Here is a 15,022-nt window from a genome sequence, read left to right as displayed (position 1 = left end):
TTTACAGCAGGCACCCTCCCTCTGCCCTCAGACCCTCACATCAGCCGAGGAGAAGCTCCCGAAAAAGAACCCCTGAATCGGAGAAAAGGAGGAAAACAATTCCTTCACTGCAGATATGAAAGTGTAAATAAATAAATAGAAATAAAGCTACAAATAAAAACAGCTACATAGAAAGGTCCCGAGGTGCAGTTAAAAAATAAATATAAAGATAAATAAATAACAATGCATAAAAAATAAAGATAAAAACAGCTGCAAAATAAAAATAAATATAAAAATAGAAATAAAATATCTGATAGGGTGCGCATATAAAAACATAAAAATAATGAAAGTGTCTCCATGTGAAGACTCAAAGTAAACACAGTGTCCCTGAATGTCCTCAGAGACACGCCGGGAGCACAAAGGGTTAAACTCTCTCCTGTAAGGGGACACCGCTCACACCTGACCCCGCCCCCCCGGACCAGCCCACTGCAGCAGCGAGCGCACCGACCGGGAACTTCCTCACTTTGTTCACACCGGGTCCCGGGACCGCGGGGACACTCAGGACAGAGACACGGGACGGAGACACGGGACAGAAACACAGGACGGGACAAACACTGAGGACAACAGGGACACTCTGCGGGCGACTCAGCTCCAGAAAGCGCTGCGGCTTTACGCGTCTCCGGGTCTGTCCTCCGAGTTTGTCCTCCGGGTCTGTTTTCGGGTCTGTCCTCCGGGTCTGTTTTCGGGTCTGTCCTCCGGGTCTGTCTTCGGGTCTCCCGGAGCCACGAGGATCTGCAGGAACCTGAAATGAGCACGTGAATCTTTGTTTTCTTTGGACACGCGCTTCTTCCAAGGACACAGACTGTCTGTCTGATCGTTGGTTTATTGATTGATTGATTGATTGATTGATTGATTGATTGATTGATTGGTTGGTTGGTTGATTGGTTGGTTGTTTGGTTGGTTGATTGGTCATGTGGTGGACAGTGTAGATGATGGAGCCTCTGCTGCTGCTGCTGCTGCTGCTGCTGATGATGATGAAGGTGGACGGAGCCGCTCTCAGGCCGCAGGTCGGTGACCTCACGCACACACACACACACACACACACACACACACACACACACACACACACACACACACACAGTGTGTGGGGGACTTGGAGGAAGTTTATCAGAAAAGTTCAGTTTCAGGAAATAATTTAATCTTTAAATCATTTAAAAACTTTATTGATCATCTTTAAGATGACGTCACATGTCTTCTGTTACCATGGTGATTGACTCAGGGTTTGGCTTAACTCTTTGTGGGACAGATGACAGAGTCTCCCTCCTCTGTTAACATACTCAGAGTTTTCACATCGCCTGCTTCCTGGAAAACCCTCCTTGAAAAGTCATTGAATTTGCAATTTCCAGGCCTGTGACATAACCGTAAGGTTTTTGAAAAGTCTTAAAATGTAGTTTCACCAACCTGAAAAATAAGACGTGATGTGTTCAAATATGCAAGTCCAACAATAATTTCAGTTTTTACAGTTTCATTTTTTGGTAATTTTTAAAAACAGCTGCATCTTTATTTTTCTTAAAAAAAAAATGCTAAAAAGTGTCAGAGAAAAAGAAATCACCAAATTGTCTGTGTAAAAGTTGCCAAACATTGTTGAAGAAATAAAATACCCCAAACTTTTCAATAAAAAACAGATTTTAAAAAATCACTGAAATAAAAAAACAAAAACAAAAAAAATCACTAAAATTTTTTTTATGAAAAAGTTTTGCCAAATTTTGTAAAAGCAAAAAAACACCAGAAATTTTTCTTTGATGGTTCGTTTTCTTTAAGAATCAGCAGTAAAATAAAAACAAAATCCAGACATTTCGTCATCTGTCCCTCCTTCACATCCGCCCCATAAATAACTAACGGTCCCTAAGTTACATTTAGATATTCAGTCCTGATCTCACTTTTTCTTAAATAATATTTATCTGTGAAAGAGTGACGAGAAAGAGCCGACGAGGAGCATCAAGTCACCGAATGTTCCGCCTTTAAAATCTGACTCAGAGTCCTGGAAAAGTCCTGGAAAAGTCCTGGAAAAGTCCTGGAAAAGTCCTGCTCAGTCAGCTGTCGAGGTTTCAGCTCGCTGTTTCTCTGAGAGACTTTTTAACATCTAACGAATGTGATCAGACGGAGGACGCCATCATCACATGACCTCCTCTTCTTCTCCTCCTTCTCCTCCTCCTCCTTCCTCTCCTCCTTCTTCTTCTTCTCCTCCTTCTCCTCCTTCTCCTTCCTCTCCTCCTTCTTCTTCTTCTCCTCCTTCTCCTCCCCCTCCTTCCTCTCCTCCTTCTTCTTCTTCTTCTCCTTCTCCTCCTTCTTCTCCTTCTTCTTCTCCTCCTTCTTCTTCTTCTCCTTCTCTTCCTCCTTCTCCTCCTCCTTCTCCTTCTTCTCCTCCATCTTCTTCTCCTCCTCCTTCTTCTCCTTTTCCTTCTTCTCCTCCTTCTTCTTCTTCTCCTTCTCTTCCTCCTTCTCCTCCTCCTTCTTCTTCTCCTCCTTTTCCTTCTTCTCCTTCTTCTCCTCCTCCTTCTTCTTCTCCTTCTTCTCCTCCTTCTCCTTCTTCTTCTCCTTCTTCTCCTCCTCCTCCTCCTTCTTCTTCTCCTTCTTCTCCTCCTCCTCCTTCTCCTCCTCCTCCTTCTTCTCCTCCTCCTTCTTCTCCCTCTTCTTCTTTGGAAGACCTCAAGTATTTTGTTTTTCTGGAAGAGCACCAAATACTTGAGGTCTTCCAATCTGGTTTTAAAACCTTGCACAGCACCGAATCAGCCCTTTTAAGAGTTTTTAATGATATTTTTTTAGCCACTGACTCTGGTGACTGTGTTATTCTTGTGCTTTTAGATTTAACTGCTGCATTTGACACAGTGGACCATGAGGTTTTAATCTCTCGTTTGAAACAGTGGGTGGGTATCAGGAGTGTAGCACTGGACTGGTTCAGGTCATACTTGGCTGATCGAACCTTTTGTGTCAGCCTTGGTGACTCTGTGTCCTCCTCTTCTCGTCTCTCATGTGGGGTCCCACAGGGCTCAGTTTTAGGGCCTCTTCTTTTCTCGCTCTACTTGCTTCCACTTGGTTCCATACTGAGGAAGCATGGTATTTCCTTCCACTGTTACGCGGATGACAGTCAGATTTATGTCCCTCTCAAAAAGAAAGATTCTTATTCTGTCAAACCGCTACTCAGGTGTCTAGATGACATAAAGGCATGGATGGCTTTAAACTTTTTAAATTTTAATGAGGAAAAGACAGAGGTGATGGTTTTTGGTGGCACCACTGGGCCCCCCCCCTGTAGATCTGGGTTCCTTGGCCCAGTTCATCAAGCCAACCGTCACAAATCTTGGGTTTAAAGTGGATGCTGATCTCAAGCTCGATTGTCAAATCAGTTCGGTTGTTAAGTCAAGCTTCTTCCAGTTGAGGCAACTTGCCAAAATTAAACCAATTCTTTCAAGGCAGCACTTTGAAACAGTAATCCACGCCTTTGTGACCACTAGGCTGGATTACTGTAACGCACTTTATGTGGGGGTTAGTGGGTCCTCTGTTGCCCGTCTTCAGATGGTGCAAAATGCTGCGGCACGTCTTTTAACTGGCACACGTAAGCACGAGCACATTTCCCCCATTTTAGCCTCTCTTCACTGGTTGCCCATACATTTTAGGATCAGCTTTAAAATTCTTTTATTTACTTTTAAATCCCTAAATGGTCTCGCTCCCCCCTACCTCTCCGAACTGCTGCAGCCTTACACACCCCTCCGCTCTCTCAGGTCAGCTGATCAGCTGCTCCTGAGTGTACCTAAAACTAAGCGTAAGCTCAGAGGTGACCGTGCTTTTGCTGTAGCAGCTCCTAAACTATGGAATGATCTGCCTCCACACATCAGACAGGCCTCCTCTGTCTGTTTTTAAATCCCATCTTAAAACACATCTCTTCTCCCTGGCTTTTTAGCATCATGTGAGATGTTGAATGTATTGTTATTTTATTTTATTGCTTTATTTTATTTTGTTTTATTTTATTTTATTGCTTTATTTTATTTTATTGCTCATTTTATTTATTTATATGTATGTATATATGTATATATATGTATGTATATATATATATGTATATATGTATATATGTATGTATATGTATGTGTATGTATGTGCACGTGTGTATATATATATTTGTTCTTGTTTTATGTCTTTTAATCTGTCTTGTATTTTACTTCTGTACAGCACTTTGGTCCACTGTGGTTGTTTTAAAGTGCTTTATAAATAAAGTTGGATTTGGATTTTGGATTTCTTCTTTTCCTTCTCCTCCTTCTTCTTCTCCTTCTCCTCCTTCTCCTCCTTCTCCTCTTCCTCCTTCTCTTCCTCCTCCTCCTCTTCCTTCTCCTCCTCCTTCTCTCCGTGTGTCTGACTCGTGTTTGTTTGTCTTAAACGCGGTGGCGTCACGTGTGTTCAGTGTATCAGAGACAGGAAGTGCTCAGTAAACAGTGAGTCCAGCTGAGGACGTCCACATGTGGGGGACAGCTGTTTCACATCTGTCCTCCATCAGTCCGCTGCCACGTCTCACTCCGCTCTGTTCCTCCACGTCTCTTCTTCTGCTGTCCTCACACACCTGGACTACATTACCCACCAGCCCCTGCGCCCTGCAGGAGGCGATTCAGAACACTGAGGGGGTGTTTGGAAACATCCATCCTGACAGCCCGAATGCACCCTCAACCAATCAGCTGCCTTTACACAGAGGAGGCGGAGCCTCAGGGGTCTGATCGATAAACAACCTGATTGATTAACAATTTGATTGATTGATGATGTCATTGGTAATTGATCTGGTTGTTGTGTTTCAGGTGTCTGTCGGAGTGACGGAGACATACGGAGGAACCAGAGTCAAACGTTACGCCATCAACCCTGTGGGACACAAGTGGACTCACCACAACCTCACGTACAGGTAAGAGATCCCGAACCCTGAACCCTGAACCCTGAAGTCTAAAACCTGAACCCTGAAGTCTAAACCCTGAACCCTGAAGTCTCCGGGCCGCTGGTCTGGTATGGTAGTCATGTGGCTGTTTTTAAACTGCAGTTGTTGCTCTCTGGTTGCCATAGCAATGGAGTTCGTTAACCCCCTGGAGGTGGGTTTAAAGGCCGAGTAGAAATGTCTCCGTGTGACGTGCCGTGGACACCTGCTGACAGGTGATGTCACAGAGAATAGAACTGATTGGCTGAACTGATCGCACAGGATGAGATGCCTGAGAGGCAAAACTCAGGGCAACAAAAACTGCTGATTAGAGCTGAACTGACCCACATCCTGTCTGTCCCCCATGTCCTTCCGTCTCTGTCCCTCTCTCTCCCTCTGTCTCTGTTCCTCTGTCTATCTGTCCCTTTGTCTCTGTCCCTCTCTCCCTCTGTGTCTGTCTTTCTGTCCCTCTCTCCCTCTGTGTCTGTCCCTCTCTCCCTCTGTGTCTGTCCCTCTCTCCCTCTGTGTCTGTCCCTCTCTCCCTCTGTGTCTGTCCCTCTGTGTCTGTCCCTCTCTCCCTCTGTGTCTGTCCCTCTCTCCCTCTGTGTCTGTCCCTCTCTCCCTCTGTGTCTGTCCCTCTCTCCCTCTGTGTCTGTCCCTCTGTGTCTGTCCCTCTCTCCCTCTGTGTCTGTCCCTCTGTGTCTGTCCCTCTGTCCCTCTCTCCCTCTGTGTCTGTCCCTCTCTCCCTCTGTGTCTGTCCCTCTGTGTCTGTCCCTCTCTCCCTCTGTGTCTGTCCCTCTGTCCCTCTCTCCCTCTGTCTGTCTCTGTCTGTCCCTCTCACTGTCCCTCAGGATCATAAAGTTCCCTAACACTCTGAACGTGGAGGACACCAGGAAGGCCATCAGCATCGCCTTCACTAAGTGGAGCGACGTGTCTCCGCTAACCTTCACCGAGATCGTCAACGGCAACGCCACCGCTGACATCACTGCCGCTGACATCACCATCGGTAGGTACACAGGAAGACAGGAAGGGGAGGAGTCAAAATAAAATCACAGAGAAAAACAAGTGAGACAGGAAACAGTTTAATGAGTATGTCACTGTGTGTGTATGTGTGTGTGCGTGTGTGTGCGTGTGTTTGTGTGTGTATGTGTGTGTGCGTGTGTATGTGTGTGTGTGTGTGTTAGGTTTCTACACCTTTAACCACACTGACTGCTGGTGGTCTCCTCTCCACCCGTGTTTCGACGGTTTGAACGGTGAGCTGGCTCATGCCTTCCTGCCGCCACGAGGAGAAATCCACTTTGACAACCACGAGTTCTGGATCCTCGGCAAGTCCAGGTTCAGCTGGAAGCAAGGTACCTGAACTCTGAACCCTGACCCATATAGCCTCGATGATAAACCCTGAGTCCTAAACCCTGAAACATATACTCTGAACCCTGAGTCCTAAACCCTGAACCATATACTCTGAACCCTCAGGTGTCATCAGGAGAGTGTTTGGTACCTGGTGTTTGTGTATCATGACACATAATCTTTTTCTGGCGGACTAAATGATTGATGGTTCTGGAATGCATCATCTGATCATGTGACCGTGCAGGTGTTATCATGTGACTGTGCAGGTGTTATCATGTGACTGTGCAGGTGTTATCATGTGACTGTGCAGGTGTTATCATGTGACCGTGCAGGTGTTGATCATGTGACCGTGCAGGTGTTATCATGTGACTGTGCAGGTGTTATCATGTGACTGTGCAGGTGTTGATCATGTGACCATGCAGGTGTTATGATGTGACCGTGCAGGTGTTATCATGTGACCGTGCAGGTGTTATCATGTGACTGTGCAGGTGTTATCATGTGACTGTGCAGTGTTATTATGTGACTGTGCAGGTGTTATCATGTGACCGTGCAGGTGTTGATCATGTGACCGGTGTTGATCATGTGACTGTGCAGGTGTTGATCATGTGACTGTGCAGGTGTTATCATGTGACCGTGCAGGTGTTATGATGTGACCGTGCAGGTGTTATCATGTGACTGTGCAGGTGTTATCATGTGACCGTGCAGGTGTTGATCATGTGACCGGTGTTGATCATGTGACTGTGCAGGTGTTGATCATGTGACTGTGCAGGTGTTATCATGTGACCGTGCAGGTGTTATGATGTGACCGTGCAGGTGTTATCATGTGACTGTGCAGGTGTTATCATGTGACCGTGCAGGTGTTGATCATGTGACCGGTGTTGATCATGTGACTGTGCAGGTGTTGATCATGTGACTGTGCAGGTGTTATCATGTGACCGTGCAGGTGTTATGATGTGACCGTGCAGGTGTTATCATGTGACTGTGCAGGTGTTATCATGTGACCGTGCAGGTGTTGATCATGTGACCGGTGTTGATCATGTGACTGTGCAGGTGTTGATCATGTGACTGTGCAGGTGTTATCATGTGACTGTGCAGGTGTTGATCATGTGACCGTGCAGGTGTTGATCATGTGACCGTGCAGGTGTTATCATGTGACCGTGCAGGTGTTATCATGTGACCGTGCAGGTGTTATCATGTGACCGTGCAGGTGTTATCATGTGACTGTGCAGGTGTTGATCATGTGACTGTGCAGGTGTTGATCATGTGACCGTGCAGGTGTGTGGCTGAACGACCTGGTGCAGGTAGCGGCTCATGAGATTGGTCACGCTCTCGGCCTGTGGCACTCCAGAGACCCTCAGGCTCTGATGCATCCCAACGCCACGTACACGGGTCAGAGGAACATCGCCCAGGACGACGTGTGGGGCATCCAGAGACTCTATGGTAAGCTGAGCTAAATCCAAACCCTTAACCCTAAGCCCATCCTGTGGGACAAAGGACCCCGACCCTAAAGGAGGCCAGGGTCCAACCACAGGGGCCCCAAACATGTCCCTAGTACTTTAGGATATTTGTTTAATTTTCGGATGTTTGTAGAATTTTAGAGGGTATCTTGGATTTTAGGACACTTTGCAATTATAGAAAGTTTATTGGATTTTAAGATATTTTAAGAATTTTAGGACGTTTTCAGGATTGTAGGACATTTCTAACGACATTATGGTCTTAGTTAGGCCCTCTGTCTGGACTCTGGCACCTTATTGAGACTTAAACAAATTCACAGTCAATCACTTTATTTCAGTGTCGGCTAGAAAATGTGTGGGGGGGCACCAGCGGCCCTGTCAGGGGTCACATTTGGCCCTGGGGCCATAGGTTGAGTCCCTCTGCTGCTGTGTGTCCTGTAGATGTGTGGGCTGGTTTGTGATGAGAGTGTGTCTTTGTGGTTTCGGGTGGCGTTGAGCTGGTGTTTTCCCAAGTGAGTACTTCCTGTCCGTCACAGGGTGTCTGGATAAGAAGCGCGTGTGCGACCCGTGGGCTCGTCTGGGTTTCTGTGAGCGCCGGAAGACATTCATGAAGAAGAACTGTCCTCAGCGCTGTGACCTCTGCTTCGGTGAGCCTCCGTGTCCTGCAGAAATCCGACCTCTGTCTTGGCCGCTTAGGAATGACCCTCATTTCCTGTCTTCCAGAGCCTCTGGAGGCGGTTACCACGCCAACGCCGCCGCCGGCCAATGTCAAGATCAAGATGGTTCCCCGGGGGAAGGTGGTGGGTTTTCGCTGTGGAACCAAAAACCCCCGCTCGACCCCCAAAGTCAGGTCAGCCGATCCACACCGAACAATTCATCTGTCAGTCCACAAAACATTCTGTCCCACAGTCCAAATGTATGTCTTTATCAGTCCACCAGTCCACAACAACAGTCCACCAGTCCTGATTATACACCGGCTTTACTGACAGATCAATAAAGATAAATAAATAAATAACAAGAAATATATATATATATATATATATATATATATATATATATATATATGTTATCGTGTATTATATATGATAATCATTATTTAAAGATAGGTAAGTCATTTAATGACAGATAAATAAAGAGAGATAGATAAGTTAAAAAAGACTGGATCAATAAAGATTAATAACATTTACTAGTTAAATGAATAAAGATAGATATGTAAAAAAGGACAGATAATTAAAGATAGTTGCATTAAATAATTAAAAAATGATAAGTTAAATAAATAAAGCTGGATATGTTAAAAAAGATGGATAAAAAAGATACGTAAAAACTGATAGGTTAAATTAACAAAGACGGACTCGTTAGTCTTGTTAATATTTGACTGGAAAAAAACAGGACGAGGACAGGGGGGTCGCCTAACACCAGACTCGTCTTCTTCACCTGTGGTGGAGGGAAAGTCATCTCTGTCCTGTCTCCTGTCTCCTGTCTCCTGTCTCCTGTCTCCTGCAGCTGGTACAAAGACGGTGAGCAGATCCTGGCGTCCATCCCCGGCTACATCGTCATGAAGGACCGAGACCTCCGCATCGTCGCCAACGAGTTCAACGAGGGCGTGTACACCTGCCGTGTTCATCGGCGGGGGGACATTGTGTCCGCCAACTCCTGGGCCATCCGTCTGAAGCCGGAGCCACCGTCCAACAGCTGAGGACGGCGGGACGGAGGACAGGACAATGGACAAACCACAGAAAACTCAACAACTGTGAGTACGTTTGGGTCCGATGGACGCTTTGAGAGCTCAGAGGAGGACGTCTGGGACACCTTTGGACATTTTTACATACATTGCTGACATGTCGGTCAAAAGACGGGTCACTGTGGCAGTTCTGTGGTAACAGCATGATCTCATCGTCCTCATTGTCCTCCAGGGGACCTCATTCACCTGCAGAAGGTCCTTGCAAACTTCCTGTAGGACGTCAAAGACCAATTAAGTCCCGGATAATCAATCAAGACATCATGTCCTCATAAACATCTCATTAGGACATCATGTCATAAACATTTCGTCAGGACATCATGTCCTCATACACATCTCATCAGGACATCATGTCCTCATAAACATCTCTTTAGGACATTGTGTCCTCACAAACATGTCATCAGGATGCCATGTCCTAAGAAACATGTCGTCGGGACGTCGTGTCCTCACACACATCTCATTAGGACATCATGTCCGCATAAACATCTTGTCCGGACATCATGTCCTCACAAACATGTCACTGGGACGTGTTCTCATAAATATCTTGTCCATAAGTTGTGTCTCTGTAAACTTCTCATCAGGACATTGTGTCTGCAGTGTCAGGACATTTTGTCCCCATAGCATCTTGACATCATGTCGTGTCTCTGTAACCCTTCAGGCAGGACAGGATGTCCTCATAAGCCTCCCAGCAGGACGCTGTGTTGTTGTATCTGTCCTGTCAGAGGACAGGTCCTCATAATTCTGTAGGACTTCATAAACCCATAGTCCTCCAGGAGGGACGAAATGTCCACAAAGTTCACTGCTCTGTTTTTTGTCCTTTAAACTAAACGTTACTGACGCTACATTAAGGAGACGCGTGCTGAGCGGAGACAGTCCATAGTCTGTCCTGCGGTCCCCGAGACGCCCACGGTCCATCCTCGGGGTCCCGTGACGTCCGCAGTCTGTCCTACGGTTCCCGAGACGCCCACGGTCCATCTTCGGGGTCCCGTGACGTCCCCAGTCTGTCCTGCGGGTCCCATGACGTCTTAAAAACATAAAACAAATAAAAATGTGTTGGTACGTTCTTTTAGTGATTTTACCCAGAATGCTTTGCTGTATTTGTATCACAAATAAAATCTGTCGGCTGTTTTAATCTCCGCTGGTCAGCACGTTTGTTTATTTGTTTAGTGTTTGTTTGTTTGTTTTTGTCTGTTTGTGTGTTTGTTTGTTTTTCTGTTTATCTGCATGTTTGTTTGTTTGTTATTTTGTGTTTTTATTTGTTTGTTGTAAATATTTTCTGTCAGTCTCAGGTCGAACTCCGTGTCTCTGATCAAACTCTTTGATCAGCTGCTTTAAAATGATCACGTCAATAATAAACATGTGAGCATGTTAGTAGAACAACATGTCATTAGAACGTGTGATTAGAACGTGTTATTAGAACGTGTTATTAGAACGTGTTATTAGAACGTGTTATTAGAACGTGTGATTAGAACGTGTTATTAGAACGTGTTATTAGAACGTGTTATTAGAACGTGTTATTAGAACGTGTTATTAGAACGTGTGATTAGAACAGCGTATTAGAGCATGTTATTAGAACAAAATGTTATTAGACCATATTAGAACATGTAGAACAATGTGTTATAAGAACAATGTCTTATTAGAACATGTTATTAGAACGTGTCATTAGAACGTGTTATTAGTGTCTTTATTTTGGCAGGACGCAGGCAGGCATGTTGGAAGGCATGTTTTATTTAAAAATCACCAAAAATTTTAAAAGTAAAAAAAGGGCAAAAATCTTTAGTGACTATTAAAGTAAAAAAACGCCCAAAAATTATAACAGAAAAATAGAAAAAAATACGACAGATTAGGGGGAAAAAATCACCTAAAAGTTAAGAGAAAAACACCACCAAAATTTTTCAAAGAAAAATATTGCCAAAAAAGTTTTTAAGAAATAAAAATTTCTGGAACTCACCAAAAATAAAAAATAGAAACATCCCAAAAAATTCAAAGATAAAAAATATCGGCAAAAGTTTGTAAAGAAAAAAAAAATACCCAAAAAATTTTGAGTAAAAAAATTACAAACACTTTAACAACTACTACTAGTGCTACCACTACTGCTACTATTACTTCTACTACTACTACTACTACTACGACTACCACTACTGCTACTATTACTTCTACTACTACTACTACTACTACTACTACTACTACTGCTACTACTAGTACTACCACTACTGCTACTATTACTACTACTACTACTACTAGTGTTAGTAGTAGTAGTAGCAGTAGTACTACTGCTTGTACTACTACTTCTACTCTACAGGGACTGGACTGACGGAGTTTGGTTTGAGGACAGAGTCCACAGAGGACAAACACACAGCACCGCCTGCTGGACGCACTGCAGCATCACTACTGCTGTCTGCTACTACTAGTACTACGACTTGTATTACTAGCCAACATCCTCAGTGTGGACAGATGTCCTCAGTGTGGACAGATGTCCTCAGTGTGGACAGACATTGTCCTGTTAAACCTGCGAGTTTCAGATGAATCATGTTGGATCTGAAAGTAATATTTGTTTTTTACTTTGTAATTTTACCTGACAGGTGTGTGTGTGTGTGTGTGTGTGTGTGATCATTCAGCTGTTTACTTTATTGATTTTTATCTTATGTTTACAGATGACTTGTTTGCAGGAGGAGGAGGAGGAGGAGAAGGAGAAGTTTTATGAACAAAGACTCGAACTTTGCATCCATCTTCAAAAAGAAACTTTATTGCGTGAAAACGACGTTCAGGTGAAGCTGCACACGGTGCAGACACACCTGTAACACCTGGTCAGCTTCTGATTCAAAAGACCTTCATCTGTTCATTCACAACAGGAGCAGCAGGAGAGAGGAGCAAGAGAGAGGAGCAGGAGGAGCAGCAGCAGGAGAGAGGAGGAGCAGCAGCAGGAGAGAGGAGCAGGAGCAGCAGCAGGAGAGAGGAGCAGCAGTAGGAGAAAGGAGGAGCAGCAGCAGGAGAGAGGAGCAGGAGCAGCAGCAGGAGAGAGGAGCAGCAGCAGGAGAGAGGAGCAGGAGCAGCAGGAGAGAGGAGCAGGAGCAGCAGCAGCAGGAGAGAGGAGGAGGAGGAGGAGCAGCAGCAGGAGGAGGAGGAGGAGCAGCAGCAGGAGGAGGAGGAGGAGGAGCAGACTGAGCTGGAATGTTTTGTACTCTGGAGATAAACAGGAATGTTTGTTCACCTGCTGCAGGTCGGACTATGCCCCCCCACTCCCCCCCGCAGTGACAAGGTGTAGTCTGAGGGGGCGGGGCTTCAGCACAGGTAAACAGAGAAAGGCACGTGCGGCTTGTTTACAGGCAGAGAGACATGGGAAGGTCGGTGTCTGGACTAATAACAGGAGGACAGGGGCGGAGTCGGCGGGGGGTCATACTGAAGGGGCAGGGTCCCTGAGGGGTGGGGTCATGTGGTTGGCGGGCGGGGTCTGTGTGTCGTTTGGTCGGCTGTCAGAGTTCAGGAATGTTCCAGTCGGCGAGTTTTCGGGTCGAGGCGACAGAGGTCGTCACACCTTGGGCCGCCGGTCGCGGTGGCCCCGCCCCCTGGCGGTGACATCACTACATGCCCATCCTGATGCTCTGGATGATCTGGAAGATGGCTGCAGAGACGCAGAGACAGACGCTGGACTTTGAGTCGGAGTGATCCCTCTATTCACCAGAGGATCTTTGTCACATCTGCGCATGCTCAGATGGGCTGCGGCTTATCTGAAGCTCCGCCCACTCACACCTGAGACACAGCAGGTGTTTTTTTTTTTCTTATCGATTTGCTTGTTTGATTCAGAGTGACTCGACAGAGCGAAGTGACTCTTCACTTCGCTCTGTCGAGTCACTCGGACTCAAACAAGCAAATCGATAAGAAAAAAAAGCTACGACGACGACAACGACAACACTGAAATATATTTATATTTACTCACCACTGTTTTACATGTTTGTTTATGTTTGTTATATTTGGTTTTATTTATTTTGATGTATTGACACGACTGTTTATATTTGATAACACTTTTTTTATATATTTCTTTATATTTACACATCACTGTTTATATTTATATTAATTCACAGTAGTTTTACATATTTGTGTTTATATTTCCTGACCACTGTTCTATATATTTGTGTTTATATTTATTCGCAGTAGTTTTACATATTTCTGTTGCTGTATTCAGCTGTTTTATAGTATATGTTGCTTGTGTGTGATTCTGCTGTTTAGTGTTTCTGTATTTGTGTGTTTGTGCAGTTTTTTGGGAAGCAGCTGCTGTTTTGACTCCTGCAGAATTGAAGCGTTAATAAAATAAATCAGTTAAATGAAACAATAATCAATAATCAGTTTTTACAGGTGACAATGATGTCAGAGTGAGGACTCACCTGATCCACAGACGACGAAGATGAAGAGGGCGAGCAGCCAGGGACCCACACCTTTGTCCTCAGTCAGGTTCCTCTGCGCACACACACACACACACACACACACACACGCGCGCGCGCGCAGTGAGAATCATTACATCAATAATCAATAACCGCTTCCTGTGACGTCACTCAACGCATCAACTTTGTTGGTTTGAATCTGATTCAATCAGGCTGATCGATCAGCTGATCATGTCATTTATGATCAATCAGAGTCTGAATCAGTGTGACAGATGTGTTATTGATCAGAGTATCGATACTGGTGGAGCTCACTAGAGAACCCGTACCAGTCTCAACTGATCACTTAACACATACTGGTTCCCATTTCCAGACTGGTTCCAGGTCTGCGGACTGGTTTTCAGACTCCAGTGTCCTCAGACTGGTCCCGGTCCCGGTCCCGGTCCCGGAGCGGTCCACGGGTCCCAGCAGCAGCTGTTGTTGAGCTCCGCGCCGCCGGTTGTTAAAGTCAGCGCTGTTCGGTTGTTAAACTCACCGTTGACTTGGCCACGTTCCCGCGCAGAGTGATGTTCTTGCTGTGTTTCTCGTTGGCCATGCGGATTCTCTGTTTGGCCACCATCTTGTCTTCTTCACGGGTGTTTTTAGGCAGTTTAGGTTTGTAGTTTGTCGCTGTGTAGTTTGTAGCTCGTTGTGTCGCTGTCCTCGGTGTCCTCGGTGACGCTGCTGGCGGACTGGGAGCTACTTTCTTCTGTCGACGTCCTCAAAAAGACCAAGCCCCGCCCCCTCAGGCACGCGCCTCCCGCGTCAACCGCTGCGTGTCAAAGTAAGACTTCCTGTGCACTCCTTCAAAATAAAATCCAGTGATGTGGAATAATAGCTTATGACCTATTGCAAAAACTTTTTTAATTACATAAACCAAGCGACTAAAGTTATTAAAAGAAAAACAAGTCAGCTAAAATTATTATTTTTTTAATGAAAGATCTGTTATAATGTTCACTTTATTTATTTGTTTATTTTAAATGAATTTATTTATCTTTAACCTGTTTTTTTCTGTTGTTGTGGTTGCTAAAATCCTTTAAAGATAACATTTTGGCATTATTTTCCCCTGACAGAGGTCCGGGCTGAGCCCCAGGTGAGCTGAAATCCTAGAAACGGCCCATGGATCTTATAGATTATTGATACA

General features: G+C 45.2%; 2 protein-coding genes across 2 annotated transcripts; one reads left to right on the top strand and one right to left on the bottom strand.

The window, feature by feature from the left end:
- The first annotated feature begins 467 nt into the window (after window positions 1-467).
- mmp23bb (matrix metallopeptidase 23bb) lies at window positions 468-10,600 on the top strand. The gene is made up of 8 exons (XM_088078393.1): window positions 468-1,046; window positions 4,818-4,918; window positions 5,776-5,930; window positions 6,109-6,276; window positions 7,547-7,711; window positions 8,262-8,372; window positions 8,449-8,575; window positions 9,229-10,600. The coding sequence occupies exons 1-8, from the start codon at window positions 969-971 to the stop codon at window positions 9,419-9,421; spliced, it is 1,098 nt and encodes a 365-aa protein (XP_087934519.1). The 5' UTR covers window positions 468-968; the 3' UTR covers window positions 9,422-10,600.
- A 1,587-nt stretch (window positions 10,601-12,187) lies between these two features.
- On the bottom strand, window positions 12,188-14,584 carry serp1 (stress-associated endoplasmic reticulum protein 1). The gene is made up of 3 exons (XM_088078397.1): window positions 14,375-14,584; window positions 13,846-13,918; window positions 12,188-13,085 (listed from the first exon to the last, which is right to left on the bottom strand). The coding sequence occupies exons 1-3, from the start codon at window positions 14,456-14,458 to the stop codon at window positions 13,045-13,047; spliced, it is 198 nt and encodes a 65-aa protein (XP_087934523.1). The 5' UTR covers window positions 14,459-14,584; the 3' UTR covers window positions 12,188-13,044.
- Window positions 14,585-15,022: the final 438 nt, after the last annotated feature.

This window comes from Plectropomus leopardus, chromosome 6, assembly GCF_026936395.1.
Source record: "Plectropomus leopardus strain MGB_pleo_1.0 chromosome 6, ASM2693639v1, whole genome shotgun sequence".
In the NCBI taxonomy this organism is placed as follows: Eukaryota; Metazoa; Chordata; class Actinopteri; order Perciformes; family Serranidae; genus Plectropomus; species Plectropomus leopardus.
The sequence above is the reverse complement of the archived record's forward strand: the minus strand, read 5'-3'. Positions and strand labels throughout refer to the sequence as shown.